At 38.7% G+C, this 24,643-nt stretch overlaps 1 protein-coding gene across 4 annotated transcripts in view; it reads right to left on the bottom strand.

Annotated features, from left to right (window-relative positions):
* The window catches only part of LOC126353929 (uncharacterized protein C2orf42 homolog), a 250,331-nt gene that overhangs the window by 3,914 nt on the left and 221,774 nt on the right, over positions 1-24,643 (bottom strand). For all 4 annotated transcript variants that reach the window (XM_050003187.1, XM_050003188.1, XM_050003190.1 and 1 more), the window contains 2 exons: positions 20,241-20,414; positions 6,889-7,039 (listed from right to left, as the gene is read on the bottom strand). In XM_050003187.1, the coding sequence (XP_049859144.1) occupies positions 6,889-7,039; positions 20,241-20,414 (325 nt within the window). The remainder of the gene's footprint in view (positions 1-6,888; positions 7,040-20,240; positions 20,415-24,643) is intronic.

Here is a 24,643-nt window from a genome sequence, read left to right on the forward strand (position 1 = left end):
ACACCATCTTTATGTTGTTGCAAATACTTACAGTTAACATTTGGTGTAATTAGTGCCCGAGAAATTTTGCTGCAATAGTTGAAACAACTGACATAAACCATGCCTTTTTTTATAATTCTTTAGATGATGACACAGCCACAGTGACTATTAAGGAACTGCATTTACAAAGCTTGCAGCATCTCTTACAAATTTTGTGGTTACAACTGGTGATCTGGCATACAAATATTCTAGTTGTTTTAAGAAAGAAGCAGAATATTTTCACCATATTCGTGGCAATAAAGACAGTCACCTCTCCCACTCCCGCCCTTCCCAACACACACACACACACACACACACACACACACACACACACACACACACAAAATTTTTCAGCAATTTTATATCTTTAAGGAATGCCCATCTTTAACAGCATAATAAATTAATACACAAAGTTCATACTGTAAGCAGCTGCAATAAATCAGATAAGCAACACCGTGGTCACCAACAAGGAAATAAACATATGACAATATTTTTTAAAAAAAGGATGAGCTGTTAGACTTAGCATCTTTTTTCACAATAAATTGGCTGGAGAACAATAAATATAGCAGCAAATGATTCCCAGAACAACATGGGAGTGGTTTTGCAATACAAAATCAGGGTCAAAAACAGGTTGGCAGGGAATAGCCCCTGCCTTTGTTTGAAAGGCCCTCATTCCCATCAGCTCGGCAATACAACATGCAAGTATGAAAACATGTTTATAAAGAAAACACAGTCTGTTGTACACTGGAGCATGATTTTGTCTGTGGATGCGCATGGAAATAAAATTTTAACAAAAAGAGGTCTTGGTTGTAACTATGCTACAAAGAAGTTCCATACCTCCCCCATAACATATTTTAAACTAGCCACAAATCCTTTACTGTGACATTTAACTGCAAACTTCCACATGAAACTGTAATAACTTCAAGCTGAACAAATATATTTAAAGGAAGATGCAATACATGACAGTCACAGATCAAGTAAACAGAGTAAGACGTGTGTACACTTTAACAGTCAAATCGTAACTGAGTCCAAGTCTAGTAGCCGCTGGCTGGCTGGCTGGCCACTTAGGTGGCACTGCTGCTGCATGGCTGGCACACAACGCCGCATGTAGAGGATGCACGTAACTGTGCAACGGCACTTTGGAAGATCGGAGAGTCACAACACTTTTCCCCCATTTGAAGTTTTTGCACAGGTCTTTTTGGAGGTGGCCTGTAGATTGCTAACATCCATAGGTGTTGTTTGACTGGCCGTAAAGTCTCGAGGAGGAGGCTTCCCGTACGGACAGAAGTGTCCCCGATGATAACGGGTCAAGATGACAGGAGACGTGGGGATCGAATCTGCTGGGGCCCCGTGCACCAATCTGCCCATTGCGGCAAGTCCGGTTGTTATAACAGGAGACATGGGCGATGTGTCTGCATCCGTAGGATAAGGAGGCGAGTAGAGTTGCTCCGACAGATGATGGTCATCTGGTTCCTGCATGGGCATGTCTCCTGGTGGCGTCAGTTCTTGTGCTGGCACCGATATGGTGGTGAGAGGACTGCATTGTGAGTAATGAGAGATTCCAGCATCCCGAGTGTCAGGTAGAGCCGGTGGTGGTGTAGCGGCATCTGGAACAGGCGTTACCAGCACACGAGGCCAAAGCTGGTCCAAATGATGCACTGCAACACTCGTGTTCATCTGGATTTCATATAGGCGTTGGCCACGGTCTCGTAAGATGCAGCCAGGACTCCATTTTGGCCGCCTGCCATACCCCCGCTCCCATACAAGGTTGGCGGCAGTGAACCAGCCAAGCACAGGCACCCGCGGCCGTGAGGTGGAAGGCCACAGAAGATGAAGTAGCGTGCGGGGCTGTCAGCCATGTAAGAGCTCAGCTGGGCTGTGGTCGCCCATGGGGGTGAAACGCTAAGAAGCCAGAAATTGTAGAAGCACATCATCAGCAGAAGAAGTCAGGAGTTTCCTCATCTGAGCCTTAAATGTGCGGACCAGTTGTTCAACCTCACCGTTTGACTGTGGATGGAACGGAGGGGCTGTGACATGCATGATGCCGCGACAGGCACAAAAATCCGCAAAATCGGAAGAGGCAAATTGCAGACCATTAACAGTAACAAGAGTAGATGGAAGGCCTTCCAAAGAGAAAATGTGAGCTAGAATATTGGTGGTTGCCGCGGTGGTAGGCAACGTGCAACGGACAATGAAAGGAAAGTTAGAGTAGGCGTCAATAACGAGAAGCCAATAAGTACCTAAAAAAGATCCCACGAAGTCAGCAAGAATACGCTCCCAGGGCTTCTCAGGCAAAGGCCACGGCGACAAAGATGACTTCGAGGTGGCGGCCTGTGACACACAAGGGCTGCAGGCAGCAACCATGTGTGCTATTTCAGAGTCGATGCCGGGCCAGTACACATGACAGCGCACCAGAGATTTTGTGCGAGAGACACCCCAGTGCCCTTGGTGAAGGAGGCGCAAGACCGAAGCACGCAAAGATGCAGGTACCACAACATGTGGCGAAGCATTTTCGGTGGAAAGGAGGATAACACCATCCATAGCCGTGAGGCGGTAATGCAAAGCTTAGTAGTTCCGCAACAGATCAGAAGTCTTAGCGGACGGACAATCTGGCCAACCCTTCTGCATCATCCCTATCGAATGCCAGATCAGGACCCATGGGATGGCGAGACAGTGCATCAGCATTCGCATGTTGAGCCGTCGGCCGGAAATGAATCTCATAATTGAAACGAGACAAGTAAAGATCCCAACGCTGGAGGCAGTGTGCAGCCTTGTCTGGAAGTGACATTGATGGATGAAACAAGGAAACAAGTGGTTTGTGATCCGTAACAAGATGAAATTTGGATTCATAGAGAAAAAACACAAAACTTATGAAGAGTATAAATAACGGCCAAAGCTTCTTTTTCAATTTGAGAATACTTTTGTTGGACATCCGTGAGCGTTTTGGAGGCATAAGCAATGGGTTGTTCAGAACCATCAGAAAAACGGTGCACAAGGACTGCACTGACCCCGTATTGAGAGGCATCCGTCCAAGAACAAGATGTTGGCCAGGTCGATAAGTAGCCAGGCACAGGGCGTGTTTCAGCATAGCCTTCAATTTCTGGAAAGCTGCATCGCATGACGCGGACCAGTGAAAAGGCACGTTTTTATGCAACAGGCGATGCAATGGCTGAGCCATCGAAGCAGCAGATGGTAAAAACTTGTGATAGTATGCTATTTTCCCCAAGAAGGCCTGCAGTTCCTTAACAGATGTATGGTGAGGAAGGGCATCGATCGCAGCGACAGTTTGCTGAAGTGGACGAATACCATCCTGAGAGAGTTGAAACCCCTAGTACGTGATAGATGCCTGAAAAAATTTTGATTTCTGAAAATTACACTTAAGACCGGCAGTCTGTAAGACATGAAAAAGTGTGCGGAGACTTTGAAGATGTTCGTCAGTGGTGGAGATAGTGACAAAAAAAGTCGTCCTGGTAATTTATCCACCCAGGGACAGTGAGCAATAGTTCCAAGAATCACTGAAAGAGAGCAGGGGCACTGGCAAACCCGAATGGCAATCGTTGGTATTGATAGAGGCTGAAAGGCGTGTTAAGGACCAGAAACTGCCGGGAAGCAGCATCGACAGGAAGTTGATGATAAGCTTCTGAGAGGACAAGTTTAGAAAAATACTGGCCTCCAGCAAGTTTAGTGAACAATTCTTCAGGTCGAGGCATAGGGTAAGTGTCAATAAGGCATTGAGCATTTACAGGGGCTTTGAAATCACCAAAGAGACAAATATCACCATTTGGCTTAGCAACAACGACACGAGAGGACCACTCACTGGAAGTGACAGGAAGCAAGACCCCTGAAGCAGTGAGACAATCCAGCTCCCATCTTACCTGATCATTAAGGGCCACAGGAATGGGCCTAGCCCGAAAAAACTTAGGCCGAGCAGTGGGTTTGAGAGTGATATGAGCTTCAAAGTCATTTGCACGGCCTAACCCAGGAGAAAAAAGGGACGAAAATGTTGTCGACAAGGAATCCAGTTGAGCATAAGGAACAGCATCAGAGATGATATTTACAGATCATCTATGGAGAACCCAAAAACGAGAAAGGAATCGAAACCTAAAAGATTCTCCGCATTACTATGGTTCACCACAAATATGGGAACAGTGCGAACGACAGATTTATACCTCAGCATCAAATTGTCCCAAGAGAGAAATCTTGTGTTTACTGTAAGTCTGTAATTGCCTAGTGACAGGTGACAGGATTGGAGAACCCAACTGAAGATACGTCTGAGACTTGATGATAGTGGCAGCAGAACAATATCCACCTGCGTGCGAACATCTCAACCAAGTATTTGGAGAATGAGGAATAACTTTCCTGAAAGGGAAGAAGTACAATTGACAGACAACACAGAATCAGAATCTGCGTCATGTTCATGAGCATCATGTATGCGGTCGGATTTGCAAATGGATGACACATGACCCTTTTGCATTTGTGACACACAGTCCAACGTTGTGGACAATCTTCTCGTGAATGTTTTATAAAACACTGCGGACATGAAGGAAGTTGCTTTGGGTTTTGCTGCAGTTTCTTAGAGGTTTGTTTATGGTTAGGCCGAGGCTGCGCTTGGAAGCGTACTGTGGCCACGTTGGCCGGTGGGGACACACCACACGCTTCGTCAACACCGCACAGAGGTTGTATTTCCCCAGCCCGCCGCATGCCTCTATTTCTGCTCCAGCGGCACGAGAAATTTCAAGAGACTGAGCGATGGATAGGACTTCATCTAGAGTCGGATTTGCCAAATGAAAGGCACATTGCCTAACTTCTTTGTCGGTGCCGATCGGATAATAGCATCCCGTACCATGGAATCGGCATAGGATTCTTTGTGAACTTCAGTAACAAATTAACACTTTCTACTGAGGCCGTGAAGTTCAGCAGCCCAAGCGCGATAGGATTGATTCAGTTGTTTTTTGACAATGATAAAAGGCAACGCGAGAGACTACCACATGCATTTGCTTTTGAAAATAGACAGACAGAAGTGAGCACATTTCAGCAAAGGACAAAGACGCAGGATCTTTCAAAGGAGCCAATTGCGACAACAACCGATACATTTGAGGTGAAATCCATGAAAGGAACCAAGACTTTAATGTTTGTTCGTCCGCGACATGAAATGCTAAGAAGTGCTGTCGAAGACTTTTTCGTAATCAGACCAGTCTTCCTCTCATCGTTAGGAGGAAAAGTAGGTAAAGACAACGACGAGAGACGCCCCGCATTTGAGGCCACGCCGAAATCACGTATCGCATTTGTGAGAAGCGTTTGCTGTTCTATGAGACCTTGCAATAGTTGCTCTAAAGTAGCCATGGAAACATTTGGGTCAACGACAGAAAAGAAAAATCACTACCTCGTCGCCAATTGTAATAACTTCAAGTTGAACAAATATATTTCAAGGAAGGCAAAATACATGAAAGTCACAGATCAAGTAAATAGAGTAAGATGTGTGTACACTTTAACATAGCTCATAACTGAGTCCAAGTCTAGCGGCCGCTGGCTGGCTGGCCGCTTAGGTGGCGCTGCTGCTGCACGGCTGGCAGACAGCACTGCATGTATAGGACGCACATAACTGCACAGCAGCACTTAGAAAGATCGGCGAGCCACAACAGAAACAGCCCAATGCCCACAACATTAGCCTCTAAACCTAAGCTAAAAAAATTATGACATCCAGTTCAGTTGACAAGCATGTAGATGCTTCCTCGTGTCTATTCATAAGGCAATAATTAGGATTCAATGTTTGGGACTTGTGTTCCTTAACCAAAATGATAAGCTAGAAATCATTAGGCAATTTCCCAATTAATGCATATATAGTTGCACAAGGTATTAGGTAGAATGCAACACATGAGCTACATTAGTGCAAGCTGAGTTACACAGCTGTAAGGACTTGCACGTATTTATTCTTCTCATTTAGAAAAGGCTCTTATGAAACAAATACCATAGGGTCTCCAGAGCCAAGTAATACACTTGCTACATAGGTGTTGCTGGGGAATGATATCCAAGAAATAGATCTTGCATCCAGATGTCTACTGGGCACACTTCAATAAAGATACCAAAAACTTAATCTGAGCACCGAGCAGCACTGCAAAGGCCAGCTGTACCTTCATAAGTAGACACAGGTTGTCCCAAACGAAAAGACCCATCAGGAAAGAAAGGAAGAAAGAAAAAAAACATATTTAGATTTCACAGGGTCATTCCTAACACCAAGTAGTTGATGGTCATGGGTGTAACCTCAAATTATCAACACATAGCTAAGACACCCTCCATATACCAGGAAGTATGGTATCTACGTGACTTAACCAAATTTGAGTCATCCCAATGATTATACATATAGGTCAACAGGTAAGTAAAATGAAAGCTGCACAATTGGGGATCACAGAGCTATTGAAAGATGCAGACCATAAGCTACAAAATATGGATGCAATATGAGTTTACCAGGTGGAATGACTATTCTATACCAAATTGGATCAGAATATGTCATGGACAACCATAGTGATATTTTCATTTTAAATGGTCATATGCAGCTGCTACAATATGTTTCATGTGCTAATTTTTTGAGAAATGTGTTTCAAAGTACTGTTAAGAAAAATGCTTTCCACTTCCTGATCCATATCACTTAACCCTGAGTTCGAGATTAGGGTAGCAAACTTGGTCACTGATGACACAATGCTTTTGTTACAAGAGATAAAGCAATAAATGCTTTGATACTGCCTGACATATTATATGTAAAATTAAGATCTATAATAGTTTTGACATTCCCCAACACACACTAGTCATCATCACAACAGACCTCCATCCTGGGATGAAATCTCATGAGTTGTTGTATAATACGGTACTTACCAACTTTTAGGAATGTCTTCAGTTCAAGAGGCTTAATCAAAGGTTGGCAATTTGTTTTTCTATAAATTTCATTCTCATCACTTTTATGCCGGTATGGTTCATATGAACCATCCCTATTCTGTATAAAGCTTCGTGTTATTTCCAGTGGCATCTGTTGAAAATAAAGGTGTAGTGAAGCAACAAACATTCCACCAGGAAATGTAATAAAGCATACAAATAAAGAAATAAGGTCAAGTACTGAATTCTTCTTACTACTTATAACAACATGAATAGGGCAGATTGCTACTCACAACATAGATGAGACACTGAGCAGTGAACAGCCACATTTACAAATAAGCTGTTTATTAGTCACTGGACAGAGCTCTTTGTGGCTGCTAGGAGGGGCATCAAGAGCTTTTGCTCGGGAAGGGTGAGTGTCAGGCAGAAGAGACGAGTGAAGAGAAAGCAACAAGCAAGTGCACTAGGAGAACAGAAGGAGTGTGTAAGGCTGTTGGTGGACCAGGCAAGCAGGGAGATGCAGTTACTGGGACTGATAAAGGTTGAGGCCACGAGGAATTACAGGAACAAAAGATATATTGCAGGGAAAGTTCCCACACAGAAATTCAGAAAAGCTAGTGTCGGTAGGAAGAATCCAGATGTCACAACAGGCTGTGAAGCAATCACGGAAGTCAAGTACACTATGTTGAGTGGCATGCTCAGCAACTCGGTGATCCATCTGTCTCTTAGCCACAGTTTGGTGGTGGCTACAGTAAACTATCCGTTGCCATGACCAAATGAATCATTTATATCTAAACTAAAGTTCAGTCTGCAACTACAGAAAATGGCAGGACCATCCAGCAGGGCTTGAGCAGCGACAGACTTAACTGGAATACGATTCTTCTTATCTCCAGGTGTTGTAGCAAACTCGATGTTCTCGATGGTTTTGTAAACTGTTTGTTTAGAACGGCGACGATATAGACTGCTTGGTAGTGGTCATGCCCATGTAGAACGCAGCACAGCAGTTGCAGCTAAGTGCTCCCACAGGCAGTACTACAGCTCTCTGATCCCTACCCTCCTAATCCCTTTCCCCTGTCTTCTTGTCAAGATCGTCACTCACCTCAGTGCAATGGCGCTTGCTTGCTCAATCCCACTCTCTCTCTCTCTCTCTCTCTCTCTCTCTCTCTCTGTGTGTGTGTGTGTGTGTGTGTGTGTGTGTTTCTTCATCCGACGAAGGATTTATTCCAGCAGCTAATCCAACAGTCTACTTTTAGATGTGCCTTCCATGGCTCAACACCTCCTCTACATGGATGGTAGCAATCGATCCTAATTCATGTTGTTATTCCATCCCAGATCGTACATTGTTTGATTTCATCCCTTACTACTTAGAAATACAAATACATCACCTGGAATTATATGTCTTATTTGTACTATAGAAGCAATAGAAAAAAGTGAAATACACCAATATAAGTGTATATTTCACTCTAGTTTGTTTTTCTGCAGGATACAGTGGATATCAAACAGTTGATGACTGATCTTCTGAGAATCTAACTGAGCTACATGATTTGATGATTAAATGGTTAAAGTTATTAGATATGTGAAAGGAAAAAGAGTGCAGAAAAAGTTCATCAATACTGCAATATAAAAACGCAAGAGACAGTGAAAGGGGCTAAAGGAAAGAGTGATAGTGGGGTGTAAGGAGCAGAGTGACGGAATTCTACCAGACTGTGCACAAAGCTTGACTAGTTCTTAGTTGGTGTTACTCTGATCATATATGTCACTTTCCACACTCTTGATACCATCACACACTACAAATATTCAGAAATCCTCATTCTGATTAAACCTGCCCTTTTGTATATTACTCTATATTAATGTTAGTCTTAAATCATCTGCATTTAAGCTATTTGTTATATGACTATGATTATGCTTTGTAGAGGCATGATCAGAAAAATAATTCAATTTACTTGAATTAGCAGTGATGATACAAAGTGCCGGCTATCAATACAACTAGAACATTACTAATTCCCTTACCATTTGGATGTATCCTGCAGATAATAGTTCCTCAATGATTTCTTTCATCTTCTGTGGCTTTCTTCCAAGACCGCTCAAACACCTTTACATTTTTTCCAAGACTGCCCAGCCATCATTACAGTAGCTGATCAACAGTCCAGCTTCAGTTGGACAACTAATTCCTATTATGCTAGTCCATAAGATTTGATTACCGGCCAGATGTAAATGACTTGGTTGTTGGCAGACCAAGACACAATAAAAAGTCAAGTTTTCCCAGTTCTTCAAACTGAATTATTAACATTAAACTAACAAAAAACGAAAATGGTGCACGATGGATTGCAAGAAACATATTTTTCTTGACTATGGCTAATTTCAACACTCAACATTTCCAAGTAACATAATTCAGTTTGTTCTTTCAATGTAAAATTCACAAATGGAATAAGAGGGAATGAGAACCACACTGGTACATATTTTATGCTCTACTAAGCACTGAAAGATGTCTTGCAGGGTGTAAATGTGGATGCTGATGTAGAATCGCTAACAAAAATTTGTTTTTTTTCCTTGGCAGATACTTTTAATCTTACAAAAAAGAAAATAAAGTTCCAAACTTCTGGCATGGTAATACCTGGGAGAATGTACCTGTGTTCAGGATAAAAGCTTTTCTGTAGGTTGCTGAAAGATACTGCAAATATTATTTGGGCATTGACAGTGTAAACAGGCTGAAATGATAAACTTAACATCGTTTAGGTGTATGTGGAGGTGATGTTCTGGGCAGATGTCCACCAGCCTCTGGAGTAGAACTAATGCTGCTTGCAGCATTAAGTGAAATTGATACAGTTAATTTCTGATGCTATCAAGTGTGAAACAAATATGCTTGAATGATGAGTTGAGCTAGTATCACACCATAATTCATGATGGTCCCAGGATACCTTCACTCATATACAATAACACAAGGAGGGGTGCTCTAACTTTCCCCTCAAATGACATTACCCTGTCAAAAGAACAGAAATCAACTGCATTTGTTTTGCTTCATCACCACAAATGGCAGTCTTCTGCAGTTGTCACAATGCATATATTGGACTACCAATCTCAGTATACAGTGTATTGCACTGAATCTAGCCATCCCCAATGAAAACAGGGACAGCACTTCCTTCAGGCCACATTAGGTATGGAAAAGGCTGTTGTGTCACTTTCTATGTCTTTACTGCCCTTAGTGAGTCAGTATTTACAGTGAACCTAGTAAGTCCCATAAAGTCAATCCTGTTAATCAACCAAGCACCACGATGGACAAACCATAGTTTCTTTTTCTCCTCTCCACAAATGCACAATGATAACCTGCATGCTCTCAGAGCAAATAAAATTACCTGTTCACATTCTTAATCTACAGATTTGCAACTGGGTTGATGTTATGTTTTTTTTCTGTGATATTTCAAACTTTCTTCCTCTGATGTGTTAAGCACTGTCTCATACAGAACCAAACAACAAAACTAGAACAAATAGCACCGAACACTCCTGACGAATGTAGCCCTACAAACAGTTTGAGAAGTGACGACATCATCTCAATTCCAAACCCAGAAATCTTAAGAGTTCATTAATTTTACTGGAAGCTTGAAAGTTCTAATTGTTGTTGATTTTATTGTTTCCGCATTATGTAAAAGATCTCACTGCAAAACCTTCTATATGAGATGCTTCATACTTAATGCACTGCTAAATGATTGGGTATGGGCATGGGCCTTTACAGAAATTTATCCAACAGGAACCTTTAAGGTAAGATAAAGGAAATTTGGGCTCATATGGAGACATCTAGACAATCATTATTCCCTCGCTCCATTTGCGGGTGGAACAAGACAGGAATTGACTAGTAGTAGTACAATATATGCTCTACTATGCACCATAGATCAGTTGTAGAGTGTATAGGTAGATGTAGGTGTATATGTACAACAGGAGCCTAACATTAACATCTTTTTATAAAACTGATTTGATGAATTTGAAGATTTATCCTTTCCCAAGAACTAAATTTGACATAAGTACGCTAAATTTACTGTATCTTACATGACTACTGCTTATCCAATACATATTTTTTCAGGGTAACTAAATTTGTATATAACACAACTGACACCTATCCACTAGCATATTTTTGAAGATAAATTACCTTGATATCTAAAAGGTAAATGGGAAACAAGCTGAGTGCACAAAATAGTGGGCAAAACGGTGCCACCAGATATGTTACAAGAAAGAAATGTTGAGTGGAAAGAAAGCATTGCTGTAACTGCAGTAGAAGTATGTGGTAAACCTAGAAGCAAAATAAATGTAAACAAAAACCACAAAGTAGAAATTGCTGTGAAAGAGAAAAATAAAGACATGAAAGTGGAGACAAAGAAATGCAAAAGTATTGTAGAAGAAATGAATCCAGTGTACATGAATTACAGCAGAAATACAAGATCAGAAGTTAAAAAGTAAAAAGAACTGTGGTCAAAGGAAACAGAGAGTCGGGATTGATTTCACAGATAAACTAGAACAGGAAAGCTAAGTTAATTCTAAACTATTTTACAAAACTATAAGAAATATGAGAAGACACAATGAATACACAACAGCAATAGAACAACCAGACAGCAACAGAGTAAGGGTAGAAACAGAAATAAGGAAGACCATGAAGGTCTATTTTGAAAAGCTGTACAGCAATCCACGAAAAGACCTCAATGAAGTAACGACACAGGTCAGTTTTAATTGTAATGGTGAGCCTGATCAAGAGGGTCCTTCAACATAGAACGAGGTGGAAACAGCCCTTTATATTATACACACAGAAAAATTAACAGAATTTGATGAAGTCGGTGCAGACATGATCAAATCAGCTAGTCCATTAACAATACAGTTGTTGATAGAATAGTAGATGCAATATGGAAGAACAGGAAAATTACAGATGATAGGAAAGCGAATAATAGTACTTCTTTTCAAAAAATCCCAATAAGTGTGAGTGGGACGCACACCAAGAGTTCTGTACAAACTTAATTACATATATGGATAACTCATCTGTCCCAGAAATGGAGAACTATAGAATTTTTGGCTGTTAACTATATCAGACTGGAAATTCCAAGAAATTCGAGATAAGTTTTAAGCTAAAATTTTTTGTGTAATTTCACGTTTTCTGTTGTAATTTTTCAATTAGTTTATTAATTTTGGAGTTATATTAACATGATGTGTTAACTGGGAATCTCAGATGTCTTGACTCTGTCTGCTCTCATCCCTGTTGCAATTACTGGTAAGATTTGATGAAAGTCTCCCGAGAAGAAAATGGGTACAGCCAACCATAGGGCTACAGATGTTATGTTTAAGTCGGATTTTTCTGTGGAAAGCTTCAACAGATATTTTATGGGACATTGGAACCTCATCTCAGACAATGGAAGTGCTATATGTGTCCTAGGCATAGCTGTCAGCATAATAGTTTGGTGGCCCTATGCCAAACACTGCTAGGTGGCAAAGACATTGTCTTCACAGCGACAGGGGAGTTCATTCCATCAGAGTTCAGCTAATTAAAACTCAATATTTATGAATTATAAACAAAACCTATCCACTACTGAAAAGCAGATCACAATCCATACAATAGTCCCTGAGGATTTTTTTTTTACAGATTATGAATGCAATGTAAGTTTGTAATGGCAAAAATATATTTTTATATGTGATATAATTACAATTTCACAATTTTCGGATTTTTTCATTTACTTGAGTTAGCAGGCAGAACAAGGAAGGAAAATAAGGGTGTAAATACAAAGCTGGAAACATTAGGCCAGTACAAATATCTTGGGTGCATCATTGCGAATGATAACACAGCATGAGATCAATAACCGAATTAAAAGATCAGCTCAGTTCTACCATCAAGTTGGGAATTCACTACGGAATTAACATGATGCCTTATGATCAAAACAGACTGTCCTTCAGTCATACCTTATCTTCATAACAACATCTGGACTGGAAACAGGAGGACAACAAACTGCAAACTACTGAAATGTAGGTTAGAGTGGGAAGACAAAACTAAGGGAAGAAGGTGGAGTGCACATTTCCTTCAAAGAAAAAGTGACAAGGATCCGTTTGAGATGCCTGTGTACAGAAGTGATTGGTAGAAAGCCAGTAAGAAGACAAAGGAACAGACAGCTGGACCAAATAAAGGAGGTTATAGGAATGAGAGGGGTCAGCTGCGATACAGTACTGAGAGAGAAACGGTACTGATATTTTAGTGAGGTGACTTGCTACAGCTGACTGAAACTTCAAGAACTGCACTCTAGCCATCAGCTGTCTGAACTATTCTTTATCCTTTACTGAACTCATTCGTAATGATCATCATCATAGGAAGATAAGGAAATACATCAGATGGATAGGCAAATCATCTTTCCTTCAGATGAATGGAAACTCCTCAAAGTTACTGTATGTTTACATAAACTACATAATACACCATGACTCTAAATAGTGTAAAATTGGCTTTACAATAACTCACAATCTTCCTACCTGTGCAATTCAGAAAATCTTGTGTTGGTAGTAAGGGTCCTGATGGCACAGCTTCCAAACCTTGCACCTATCAGCCCTGTCCTGTCTGCACCATGTCACTGCACGCTCTTAGATGCAGCACGCCACCTGCCCCTACCCTCACCTTGCTGTCCCTCCCCATCCCTGGCCCATACCTCCTCCTTACCCCCACCACCCACCCCAAATTGCTGTTCATATCAAATCCAGGGCTGGAGACAGTGGCCATGTATCTGCATTTTTTATTTCTGAAGGAGGTTTTTTAGCTGAAAGCTTAAGTATTTAGCAGTCTTTTCATTGTGCCTACTGGCAACTCCACACCTCCTCTATGTGGTGAGTGGCAAATTATCCATTTCATAATATTGTTATTAGTACAGCAGATGTTTTTATATCTTTGCCATTTCGGACTGACACATTGTCTTTTATTCCTTTTGTCTTATTAACACTGTTAATGGAACCTGTGTGTGCCCTACATTTGAAGTGTCTCTTTTCTTTTTATTCAAGTAATAAAACTTATTTATCCCAAATTGTAATAATATGTTGACTAGAAAGTCTTCTACTTAGGCTGTTAAAGGTGACAACCAGTTTCACATTCTCAAAATGCATCATCAGCCGATCTGTACATTGGAGTAATAACACTTTTACTCTTCAGAATAACCAATTTTTAAAAATAAGTGATCATAATCACATAAGGCCACTAGGGGTTGTATACTTACATCATATTATCATCAGAATACGACACAATGTAAAAATAAAGGTATATCATAAACAAGCTCAAAATCGTTGTCTTTTTTTTCCATCAATGTTTTATCTGCTAGCTAAGCTTTATTGCTCTAAAGATTGTTCAGGTCTGAGTGGCTGATGACTTCACTGAAGTGGCAATCAGGAGGACTAGGAGAAAAAAAAATTAATATAGTAGAAAGGAAAGTAGTATATTTCTTTGTCACACTAAAGATCCATATTAAGTAAGATAGCAGATTGTCTTTCAGAAATATAATATTACAGTGGGGTTTTGAACAAATAATAAACTGAGTAAATTACTTCAACACAGCTTAGAACCACCACCAAACAAATGCTATAATGCAGGTATCTATAAGATTTTCTATTTTTCATGTGAGAAATATTACATCAGGCAAACTGAAAGGGAGTTTTAAACTAGATTTCAAGAACATGGTTATGTAAGTATGGTACTGGAAGTGTTGGGATATCATTTACAGGAGAACCAACAGCTTAAAAACACTGAAGATAACATGTCCATTTTGCATTTTGGTAATGAAGGTATAATAATGGACATTTCGGAAGAAATTGTATGTTAGTAATCAGGTAGACACAGAACTTATAATAAATGAGCAAATTTCAAGCACTCTAGGTCATTCTTTGATTCTTTTCAATGATTTACTTGTGGGTAGGAAAAACCAATAAGAGTCCCAATGTGGCTAGTCTTTCTTTTAACTTTCTCTGTTTTATGGTATTCTTAATGATCATATGTAATTTTATTAGTGAGCCGTTTTCCTTAAGTCATATTGCATAGTGTTTTACTGTTGACTTTGTTGCACAACTGTGGTAGTAAAAGGAGCAACATTTAATTATGGTAGTGCTGAATTCATCATAACCATTGGAACACTTGTTTTTAAGAGAGCTAATAATATTATAAATCCTTTCAGTGGGTTAGGATACAGTTGAATGTCAAAACATGTCATGAGCAATATTAGGTGCATTGTCCTTGTTTTCTTAATGCAGTATCTGAAGATTAGAGGGAAGATCCATAATTGAACACCCAGTTTCCTGTAGAATTAAACACCCAGTTTCCTGTCGGTGGGTACTTAAGGCTGATTTGTAGCCTCAGTTGTTAATGTGCTTCTTAAACGATATCTGACTTTGGCACAGAAAGGCGTAAATTATGCTGCCACAAAAGTCTTTGGGCACCTACCAAACAGCATCAAAAGCCTGACAGATAGCCAACTAACATTTAAAAATAAATTAAAAGAATTTCTAGATGACAACTCCTTCTACTCATTGGCTGAATTTTTAGATATAAACTAAGTAAAAAAAAAACTTAATCATTAGTGTCATGCAATATTTTGTGTAATGTAATTTCTTGTACAGACATGTTTTATTAACCTGACACGTTCCACATCATTACGAAGTGTCGTATTCATGATCTATGGAACAAGTATTAATCTAATCTAATCTAATCTAATCTATCACAAAATTTCTACCAGTTTGACTGATCTTTGAACTACACCCATCACACGTAATGCAATACACTCCAGAGATGTATAACTTTCAACTTTTCCCTATGTCTGAACCATTATTTTCCGACCCTCTGACCATTATTTCTAGGATTAAAGCAGGCTGGAATTATGTTTTTAGAACTCAAATGTTTGCCAGTCATACTGAAAATGTTACCAAAATAAGGTATTTTATGATAAGCCTTATCATTACAGAACTCATTGTGTATGGCAGCAAGGATAATTGTGCCATTAAGCAATTCCCAGGCCACACAAGGATTATGGTTCCCATTCTTGGTCTTTAAAACACTTCCATTAATGTTAGTAACAAAGTCAGCCCCATATCTACTGGAATGAGCTATGAACTAAATTACCCTGAACTCACCTTTGTAGGCTGGCTGCCATCTTGCATTGTATTGGATGGTTTGAAGAGTTATGGATTACTAGGTCAGGAAGCTATAGGCTTTCTATAAGGACTGATTCTGTTGTCCAGAAATGTAGCAGACTGATCAAAGAGATGTGAGGTTCTGTTAATGCTCTGTTCTTATGGCATATATGGTTTTTTACTTTTTTTTTCTATTTTCATGGTTACTGAGATATACCTTTATTTTATAGGTTGCTTTTAAGGGCCAATCATTTTAACTTGAGCCACTGCTTTACAGCAAGTTACTTATTTCTAGTGTGTATGAATTTCTAAAGGACCAAACTGCTGAGGTCATAGGTCCCTGGACTTACACACTACTTAAACTAACTTAAATTAACCTATGCTAACAACAACACACACACCCATGACCAAGGGAGGACTCGAAATTCTGGTGGGAGGGGCCGCGCAGTCCATGATATGACGCCTCTAACCGCATGGCCACTCTGTGCGGCTTACTTCTATTGCTTTAAAACTGAACAGTGGGACTTGGCTAGACCTGTGTTCCCTATACACTACAATAATTTAAAAGATAATGTAAGTATATTATTCCTAGCAGCCTTATGTGATTATGATCACTAATTTTTTAAAATTGGTTATTTCAAAGAGTAAATCAACATCTAAGCCTATTCAACGAAACATGTCATTATGAAGATGAAGAGATATTGGGACAGCATAAAAAAAGAAGCAGTAGAAATAAAAGTTCTGAAAACACCAGCAATAAGGATAGTGGTTTGCAGCTCAGCACAGCGTGGGATCCGGATATCATGAAGTTGAAGCAGGCATAACAGACGCAGCACGAAAACATTATAACATCTAGCAAGGAAGAGAGCACCAATGATTCCAGAGTCAGCAGCCAGATACAGACTAGATTTACCAAGTTTTAGGTGGACTTGTAGCAAACTATGGATCTTTTTTTACTGCTTGTGACTCCTGACACAAAAACAGGCTTTTGATAATTTAACAGCATGGTTATTCAAAATGAGCAATGACTGTCGCAGGCTGAAGAAACAGTGAGGCCCTGGCAACACGGCATTCATTCACCAATTGACAATGGCCAAGGAGAGCTTCATCAAAAGTTCATGGGAATTTAACCAGTTGACTGGGCTGGAACCTCAGAAGGTTTTATTAAGTTCGTATGTTACTCCTATGATGTACGGATCACCTGGCAATGCATTTTAAGGATACAAAAACCACTTGTGAACATTCAATAACGGGCTTTAACATTCTGAGCGGAAGACTTTTTATTCAACATGCAGAGTTTTGGGGTGTGGTTGCCCTCATTTCAAAGTTATGCTTAATAACTTGATAATAGCCTGTCTAACAGGTTATGTGCCCAGTAAAATGTGTTTACTAACTGGGGTAATATTTTACTTTCTCCACATTCATCAGCCTAACGTTTGAAGAGAGCTCAATTATTACAGCAAAAGTTTTCACTTGGAAGTGGAAAGGTAAAATATGGATCAAACAAAGTTTTTCGGTCTCCAGAAATTTAATGCAGTTGATTTTCAGTTATAGAAATATTGAATGGAAGGCACAGATACACAGAAATTGTGGACTAAGCTTAATACATAAGAAATGCTTCTTTTTCTTGTTTGGTATGGAATTTGACCAGTGGTGAACTGATGTATTGTGTTCTACAGCAAGTGATATGTGGAATCATCTTAAGATAATTCATGAATGGTGATCTGCAGTAAATAAAACGATACTAAAAATATGCCACACAGTGAAACTAATGGGCAACATATTAAGTGTGAATCAATTCATATTCTTTTAGCTTTGGCTGGAGTGCATGGTACGAACATGAAGCAATTTTTTGTGGAAACTGCCTTTCTGAACAGTTATTTGCAAGAAGATTTTGCACATCCTGAAAGTTTTATTAATGATAATGCAACCTTAGTCTGCAAATTAAAGAAAAACCTTTACGGACTGGAGCAGTCTCTAACGTGTATGGCTGTATCAATTACCCGGACATTTCCTAGGCAAAAATGTGTTGACAGATCTAAAATGGAAGCAGATTATGTTGCAGCATCTGACACAGTTGTTGAAATAATGAGGATTTCCACATTCTTGCACAAGCTCCAGTGTCTATATGGAACAACCAATTTAATTATTTGTGGACAACCAGACAGCACTGCAAATGTAAAAAACTAATGATCATCACAAATTGACTAAACAAACATTCAAAAAGTTTTATTATATTAGTGAAAAGATAAATGAACGTTGTACCCTTGTACCCTAAATCAAATCTGGTCAGTTGGCAGACACATTTACCAAAACACTGACCAGAGAAAAGTTTCCAAACTAATTGTAAATCATTATCAATTCTGTCTTTCAAATCAGCAAACAAGAATGGTATCTTGTGATATCTGTGTGCGAGTGGACAATATCTTATTAGAGGATCTAGCTGCAGCATTGACACATCCACTCGCACACACAAAAGAGAAAGAAAACTTTTTAGCTTTCAGAATAAATTCTTTGCCAAGCTAGAGTATAAATACATGCTCAAAACACACTTACACTTAGACACACACTTGTGCCAGCTGGCTGTGCAAAAAGCAACTGACACTAAGGCCAATACCAGCAAAATTCAACATCTGGCCTTGTGTGTTATGGTCTTGGCATAACATAAGCTCACCAGAAATTGTAAACGTTTACAGTTAAATGGATAATTATAAAAAATAAGAGGGCTTCTGGGTATAAAAATACTTTCACCTGCACCACTTCACATAAAAATTTCCACTTCTTTCATTTGCAGAGAAGTAAATTAAAGGCTGTGAGGATAATGATTTCTCAAGAATGAAAGAATGCATGATGCTGCCAGTCAGAGTCATGTCACACTTTGTTTCCAGAATGAGTTAAAGCCTTATGTTCTCAAGCCACAGCAAGTCTCACATCACTATCTTCAGTGGATTCTTGAGATTATACAGTTATCAGGTTTTTAACTGTTCTGGTATATTCAATAAAGACTTGACCATTTTTAGGCCCTTTATTCGTCAATGAAACAAAATCAAAAAGTAAATGAGTAGGCACCCAAATTACAGAGCAAACTTAATAAATACATTTCCTAGCAAATAATATAAATAATACCTGTTGAAAGATGCCAAGCAAGGTCATTAAGTTTTTAATACACAAAGCATAATCAGTAAATCTGTGTACCATAGCCAAATAGATTGGCTGCTACTTTGTATTTGTAAAGGTAAGTTGTGGTGTTCAATTCTATCACTGACATAAATTCCCAGAAATACATCTTTCACTGAGTTTTTTTTTTTAAAAAAAAAAAAAAAAAAAAAAAACTAACAGCACCATGTAACCGTTATTTGCTGTACTATGCCATGACAATTATACATCTGGACTACTAAGCTGAGCAGAGGAGTTTAGATACAACTTTGAATTATGATACCTTTTTTTCTGTGATCCAATTTCAATAAAATAAAGCTTATATGCTGCCCCAATCTATGGAGTTACCTCTGAAAACTCCATGAAAATTTGTCTAGTAGCTTTGAAGTTATCATGTACAAAAAAGACTGATGGTTTCACAGTTTTATTATTAGAATAGATGAAACATTTTTATCCCAAGCTGTAATAACTTTGTTACAGTCTGTCCAACACAAATTAATTGAATATTCCTCATGCTGTGCTCTTTACATTCACTTTGGATTTGTTTAGCCTTAATTTTATACAAGGATTACAGTTTATTTAAATCTGCAGTGAAACTTTTGTAGCAAAGTTTTAACATTACAGTTTAAACTATCTTTCTCATCAGATCCTTTTTATGCAGTGTCTTGCCTTTTCTGACATACAGCCTAGGGTCAATGACATTAGTCTGCCACCTCTTAGGGTCACTAAAAAGAGTTCATTATGGTAATAAATTTAAGGATGCAGCAATTCTGCACACATTTGTTCACTAAGGAGTGAGGAAAAGAAGTAGTAACTTTTTAGCACATGGGAATCTGTATAGAATCTGTATAGAATCTATAGAATCTGTATAGAAATAGTCTAGAAAGACAAAGATCACGATTAAAACCTAAAATTATTACTAATTTAAGTTATCAGTTCATGTTCTGAAATTTCACTTCTTTTGTTTGCTTCTTAGAAGTTAACTACAAATTATGAGTCAATACTTTCTGATCAACTTTCATGCCACACATAAATACAGGAATGTTTCACAACTCACAGCATCACACTTTTTCACTTACCAGAGATGTTTCAAAAATTTGCTTCACTTGAATGATATTCGTAATGTTCCAGGTGTATTTTGTAAATGTCCCTATTGGCACTGAATGTCTTCTTATGAATGCTGTGGTAGAATTTGGTAGCCTCTTTTTTCTACTACCACATGAAATACGTTCACGAAGGCAATCAAAGAAATTCTAAAACAAATTGATAAACAACAGTAAGCAAGGACTGTTTCATTTCAGTAAGTGTCATATACAGAAATATTTGAGAAGAAATAAATGTAAAAATCTTCTTACTGTACACCAAGAAGCAGCTGCTTGTTAATGAAAATTGCTTAAGAGTCCAGCTGCACATCTGATACTTTGACATTCTATCTTTCTTCAAAAAGAAAAAAAAAAAAGGGGGGGGGGAAGGAAATAATCTGTATCTTTTTCCAACGAACCATACTGACATTTGCCTCTAATAATTTAAGGAAACCACTGAAAAACTAAATTTGGGTGGTCAGATGGTGATTTGAACCCTGATTACCATCTGTCCTGTTGAATATGAGTTCAATGTGTTAACCACTGTGTCACCTTCCTCAGCAGTATTATTTTTAGGGTAAAGGGGAAAAAAGGGTGACAGTGAATGAAATGATTGGCGAAGGTAGTGACTTGGAACTGGATTCAAAACTTAAAAATAAATAAACAGAAGTAAGATGTAATACACCAAAAGGAGAACCAGCTACCAGTGTTCAGTTAAGAGTAGATCAGTCATTTCTAAATGAAATTGGAGGTACAGTGTCTAATTTCAAATGAGGTACAGAGACATCTTCTTGCCATTTGGCAAACTGAAACATCAACTGGCAGAAAAAATGGAAACACAATAAATGAGAAATGAAAGCAAAAATATTAAGCTATTTAACTGCACATGTTACACAGGACAAAGGATCTGATGACAGTTTCAAAGAAAAGTGAAACCAGTTTTAACAAGTAAAAAGAAATTCTGAATCCATACTAAGAAAAACTGCCATGAAACAGACTGCAATGTAACAAACTATGTCATCACCTGATGATGATGGAGGAGGAGGAGGAGAAGGATGAGGAGGAGGAGGAGGGGGGGGGGGGGGGGAGGAGGAAGAGAGGAAGGAGAAAGAAAGAAATAAGAATATGGATTGATTAATTTTGAACAACAGAATATAATTAAATATCAAAACAGACACATACACTTAAATCAGCTAAATTAAGAAAAGGGGAAGTTAGAAATGCACTCAGAGACTGAGTTATTAAAGCAGTGAGACAACAGAATACAATATAGAATATATATGGGGAGAGGAGGCGAATGGAAATTTGTAAAATTTTAAATAAGCATGTAACCAGGTCTCTTAATTAGTAACAAGGGTTGAAGGAGAAGGAGATTCTTCACTTAATGACACAGATGGACAAATGAAATTAAAATACAGTAGGCACCAACATAAACACTAACTCACTCTGGTGCAGGATAAGCTTGCTTACCATTGGTTTGTATGAAGAACTACAGAAAGATCTCAGATGAAGAAAGAGTTGATAATGTGTGTTTAAATGGGAGGGACTAACAACTCTAGTTCCAATACACTGCTTATATTTGTTTATGCTTCTGTATTGAGTTATCAAGCACTTTTCACTTTTCCTTTTTCTCTCATTGGCATTGGCACCAATAGAGATGAGGCAGTAGCTTGGAATGAACACGAACGAAGAAGAAATTTAGCTACAGGTTTTTTTAATGCTCCATCCCAATATTGATAATAGTTATTGTGGGAAAGTACAGTAAACTGAAATCAGGAGGTCCTGACTGGTATTTGAATGCTGCTGTTCTGTATTCACTAATCAAGCACTTTTCCTTTTTCTCTTATTGGCATCGGCTTCATTAGAGATGGAGCTGAATACAAACGAGGAAGAAATTTAGCTACGTGTTTTTTTTTTTTTTTAATGCTCCATCACAAAACTTAAATCAGTATGTCCTGACTGGTATTTCAACCCTGCTGCTCAAGAATTCAAGTCCCGTACTTTGTCACTGTGTCTCCTCACTCAATTATATTGCAAGAGGTGGTTCAAAATCAATAGTAAGATGTGAATATAACAGTGACAGTATATAGGACTTGAGGAAAAATTAAAGACAAATAATTTAGTCCAAGATCTTCCAATGCTTTCCTATCAGGTACAGGTGTTTTAGAGGTGCCCATCAGCTTGCCCATAAGCATACACAGGTGTGTGTACACTATCCACCATGCAGCCATATTGCAGACATTCTGTACATGGGTGAGCCACTTGGCCACCCCTCCCCACGCGCACTAGGCCATTGCAGTCAATCACATGTGCTACAGCCCAATTGCACAACTAGCTGCACATCAGGTGTTTGCCCTTCACGGCCCACATGTGCTCGTGGGAAGCTGGCTGTCTGTGGGCACCTGGCTGCCTGCCGGTGGCACTCAAACTGGAACAGCTTGATTTACACAATACCGATAACTGTGAAAAAGAGATATGCAATGAAAGGATCATCCAGGACAGACCATACTGAAATTAAGAGACGTTGGCGGTGCAGCAATAGCAATTATAATGTCTCAATCCTATAAAAAGTGATCAGAAACTACATTATTTGTACTCTAGCAGCATGTTGTAAAATGTCACTACTTTTTTTTGTATACATTTTATCAGGTCATGGCAAACAGAATCATGAATTGTTGCTCATAAGATTCATGAATCTCCCAAGTAATGTTTGAGGATTAGTTTTGAACTGAGACATCGCTTGCTAAGGACTCATTCTAGTAAAATAATACAAGGAATTTATGATATTGAGGGGTCACATATTGGAGAAATTATTTACCAAGTCTCTATATTGTACAGTAAACTAGTGTGTGTCAAAATACTTGCACTTACTTGGGCCCAGCACAAATTATGGCAACAGCTTTACTTGCTTTCACAGAAGGCAGCACATCCTTGAGACATGTTGTTAAGACTCGAGTCATTTCTAGTTGAGCTCCAGAGGCAATAATTTGTTTGTGGCAGTTTTGACAATGTATCTGGGTAATTATAGCAATTGCACAGCAAAAAGTGGGCCACTTATCAGTTGAGATATAACTCCAGATGCTTAAAAGTTTAAAGAAATTCCTGTATTATACTACCCAAGATTTCTGAGGTAAGAACTGAGTGGTTGTGTTCTCTCGAATTTGAGGCACTTTGACGCTGTAATTTGTCAAGGAATTCTGAAAGCTGCATTGTGAGAGATCTTTTTAACCCATAGTAAACTTTTACAGTTAACAGAGAATCGCAGTGTGGAACATTTACTGAAATTCTGTGATAGCATTTGTGGCCAGGATTTGCAATAGTCAAGACATGATAGAATATGCAAAAGTGTTCGAGTTAAGTAAACATAAATGTATATCTTTCTGGATATAGTACACTTCCTGAAAATTTTTATTTCCGGTGATGTATACAAAATGGGTGGCTTTGACTTGTGTAAGTGAGCTTTACACTGAGTTTGGAATGATGTCTCTCAGTGTCACTTTCAGACAAAAAATCTGTTTACTGGGTGGAAAATGTGAAATTCGGTGGAAAATGTGAAACAGACAGCCCCAGAAAAAAATATCCAACTTCCCAGCTGCAATAACACTGCACTTTAAATAATTAAGCAGTAAAAAAGTAAGCAGCTGAAGAATGCTACGATTAATATGTTTCTTGATCCTCATAACCTATCATATCATATAAAAGTAATACTTATGTATAACATTATATTATGAAAACAATGACTACATACATCAGCTGCTCTGAGTGAGACTAAAATATTTTATTATTATTATTATTGTTGTTCTTTCTTTTCTCAGGCGTTATGTCTGGTCAAAAAGGGACAGTGACGTGGACCTTGATCAAGCGTGACTTCCTTTTAACTGTACGGTATATGTTACTTTGCATTTAGGAACTTTCGGGTAATTGAACATGTATCAATAATTACAGATTTCTGTAGTTGTATATATACATTTGGATGTAGCTGTATTGAGTTGATGTACTGGTGGATATTGTGTGGTATGACTCCTGTAGTTGATAGTATGATTGGTATAATGTCAACTTTATCCTGATGTCACATGTCCTTGACTTACTCAGCCAGTTGGATGTATTTTTCAATTTTTTCTCCTGTTTTCTTCTGTATATTTGTTGTACTGGGTATGGATATTTCAATTAGTTGTGTTAATTTCTTCTTTTTATTGGTGAGTATGACGTCAGGTTTGAAATGTGGTGTCGTTTTATCTGTTATAATGGTTCTGTTCCAGTATAATTTGTATCCATCATCCTCCAGTACATTTTGTGGTGCATACTTGTATGTGGGAACGTGTTGTTTTATAAGTTTATGTTGTAAGGCAAGATGCTGATGTATTATTTTTGCTACATTGTCATGTCTTCTGGGGTATTCT

This window comes from Schistocerca gregaria, chromosome 3 (assembly GCF_023897955.1).
Source record: "Schistocerca gregaria isolate iqSchGreg1 chromosome 3, iqSchGreg1.2, whole genome shotgun sequence".
NCBI lineage: Eukaryota > Metazoa > Arthropoda > Insecta > Orthoptera > Acrididae > Schistocerca > Schistocerca gregaria.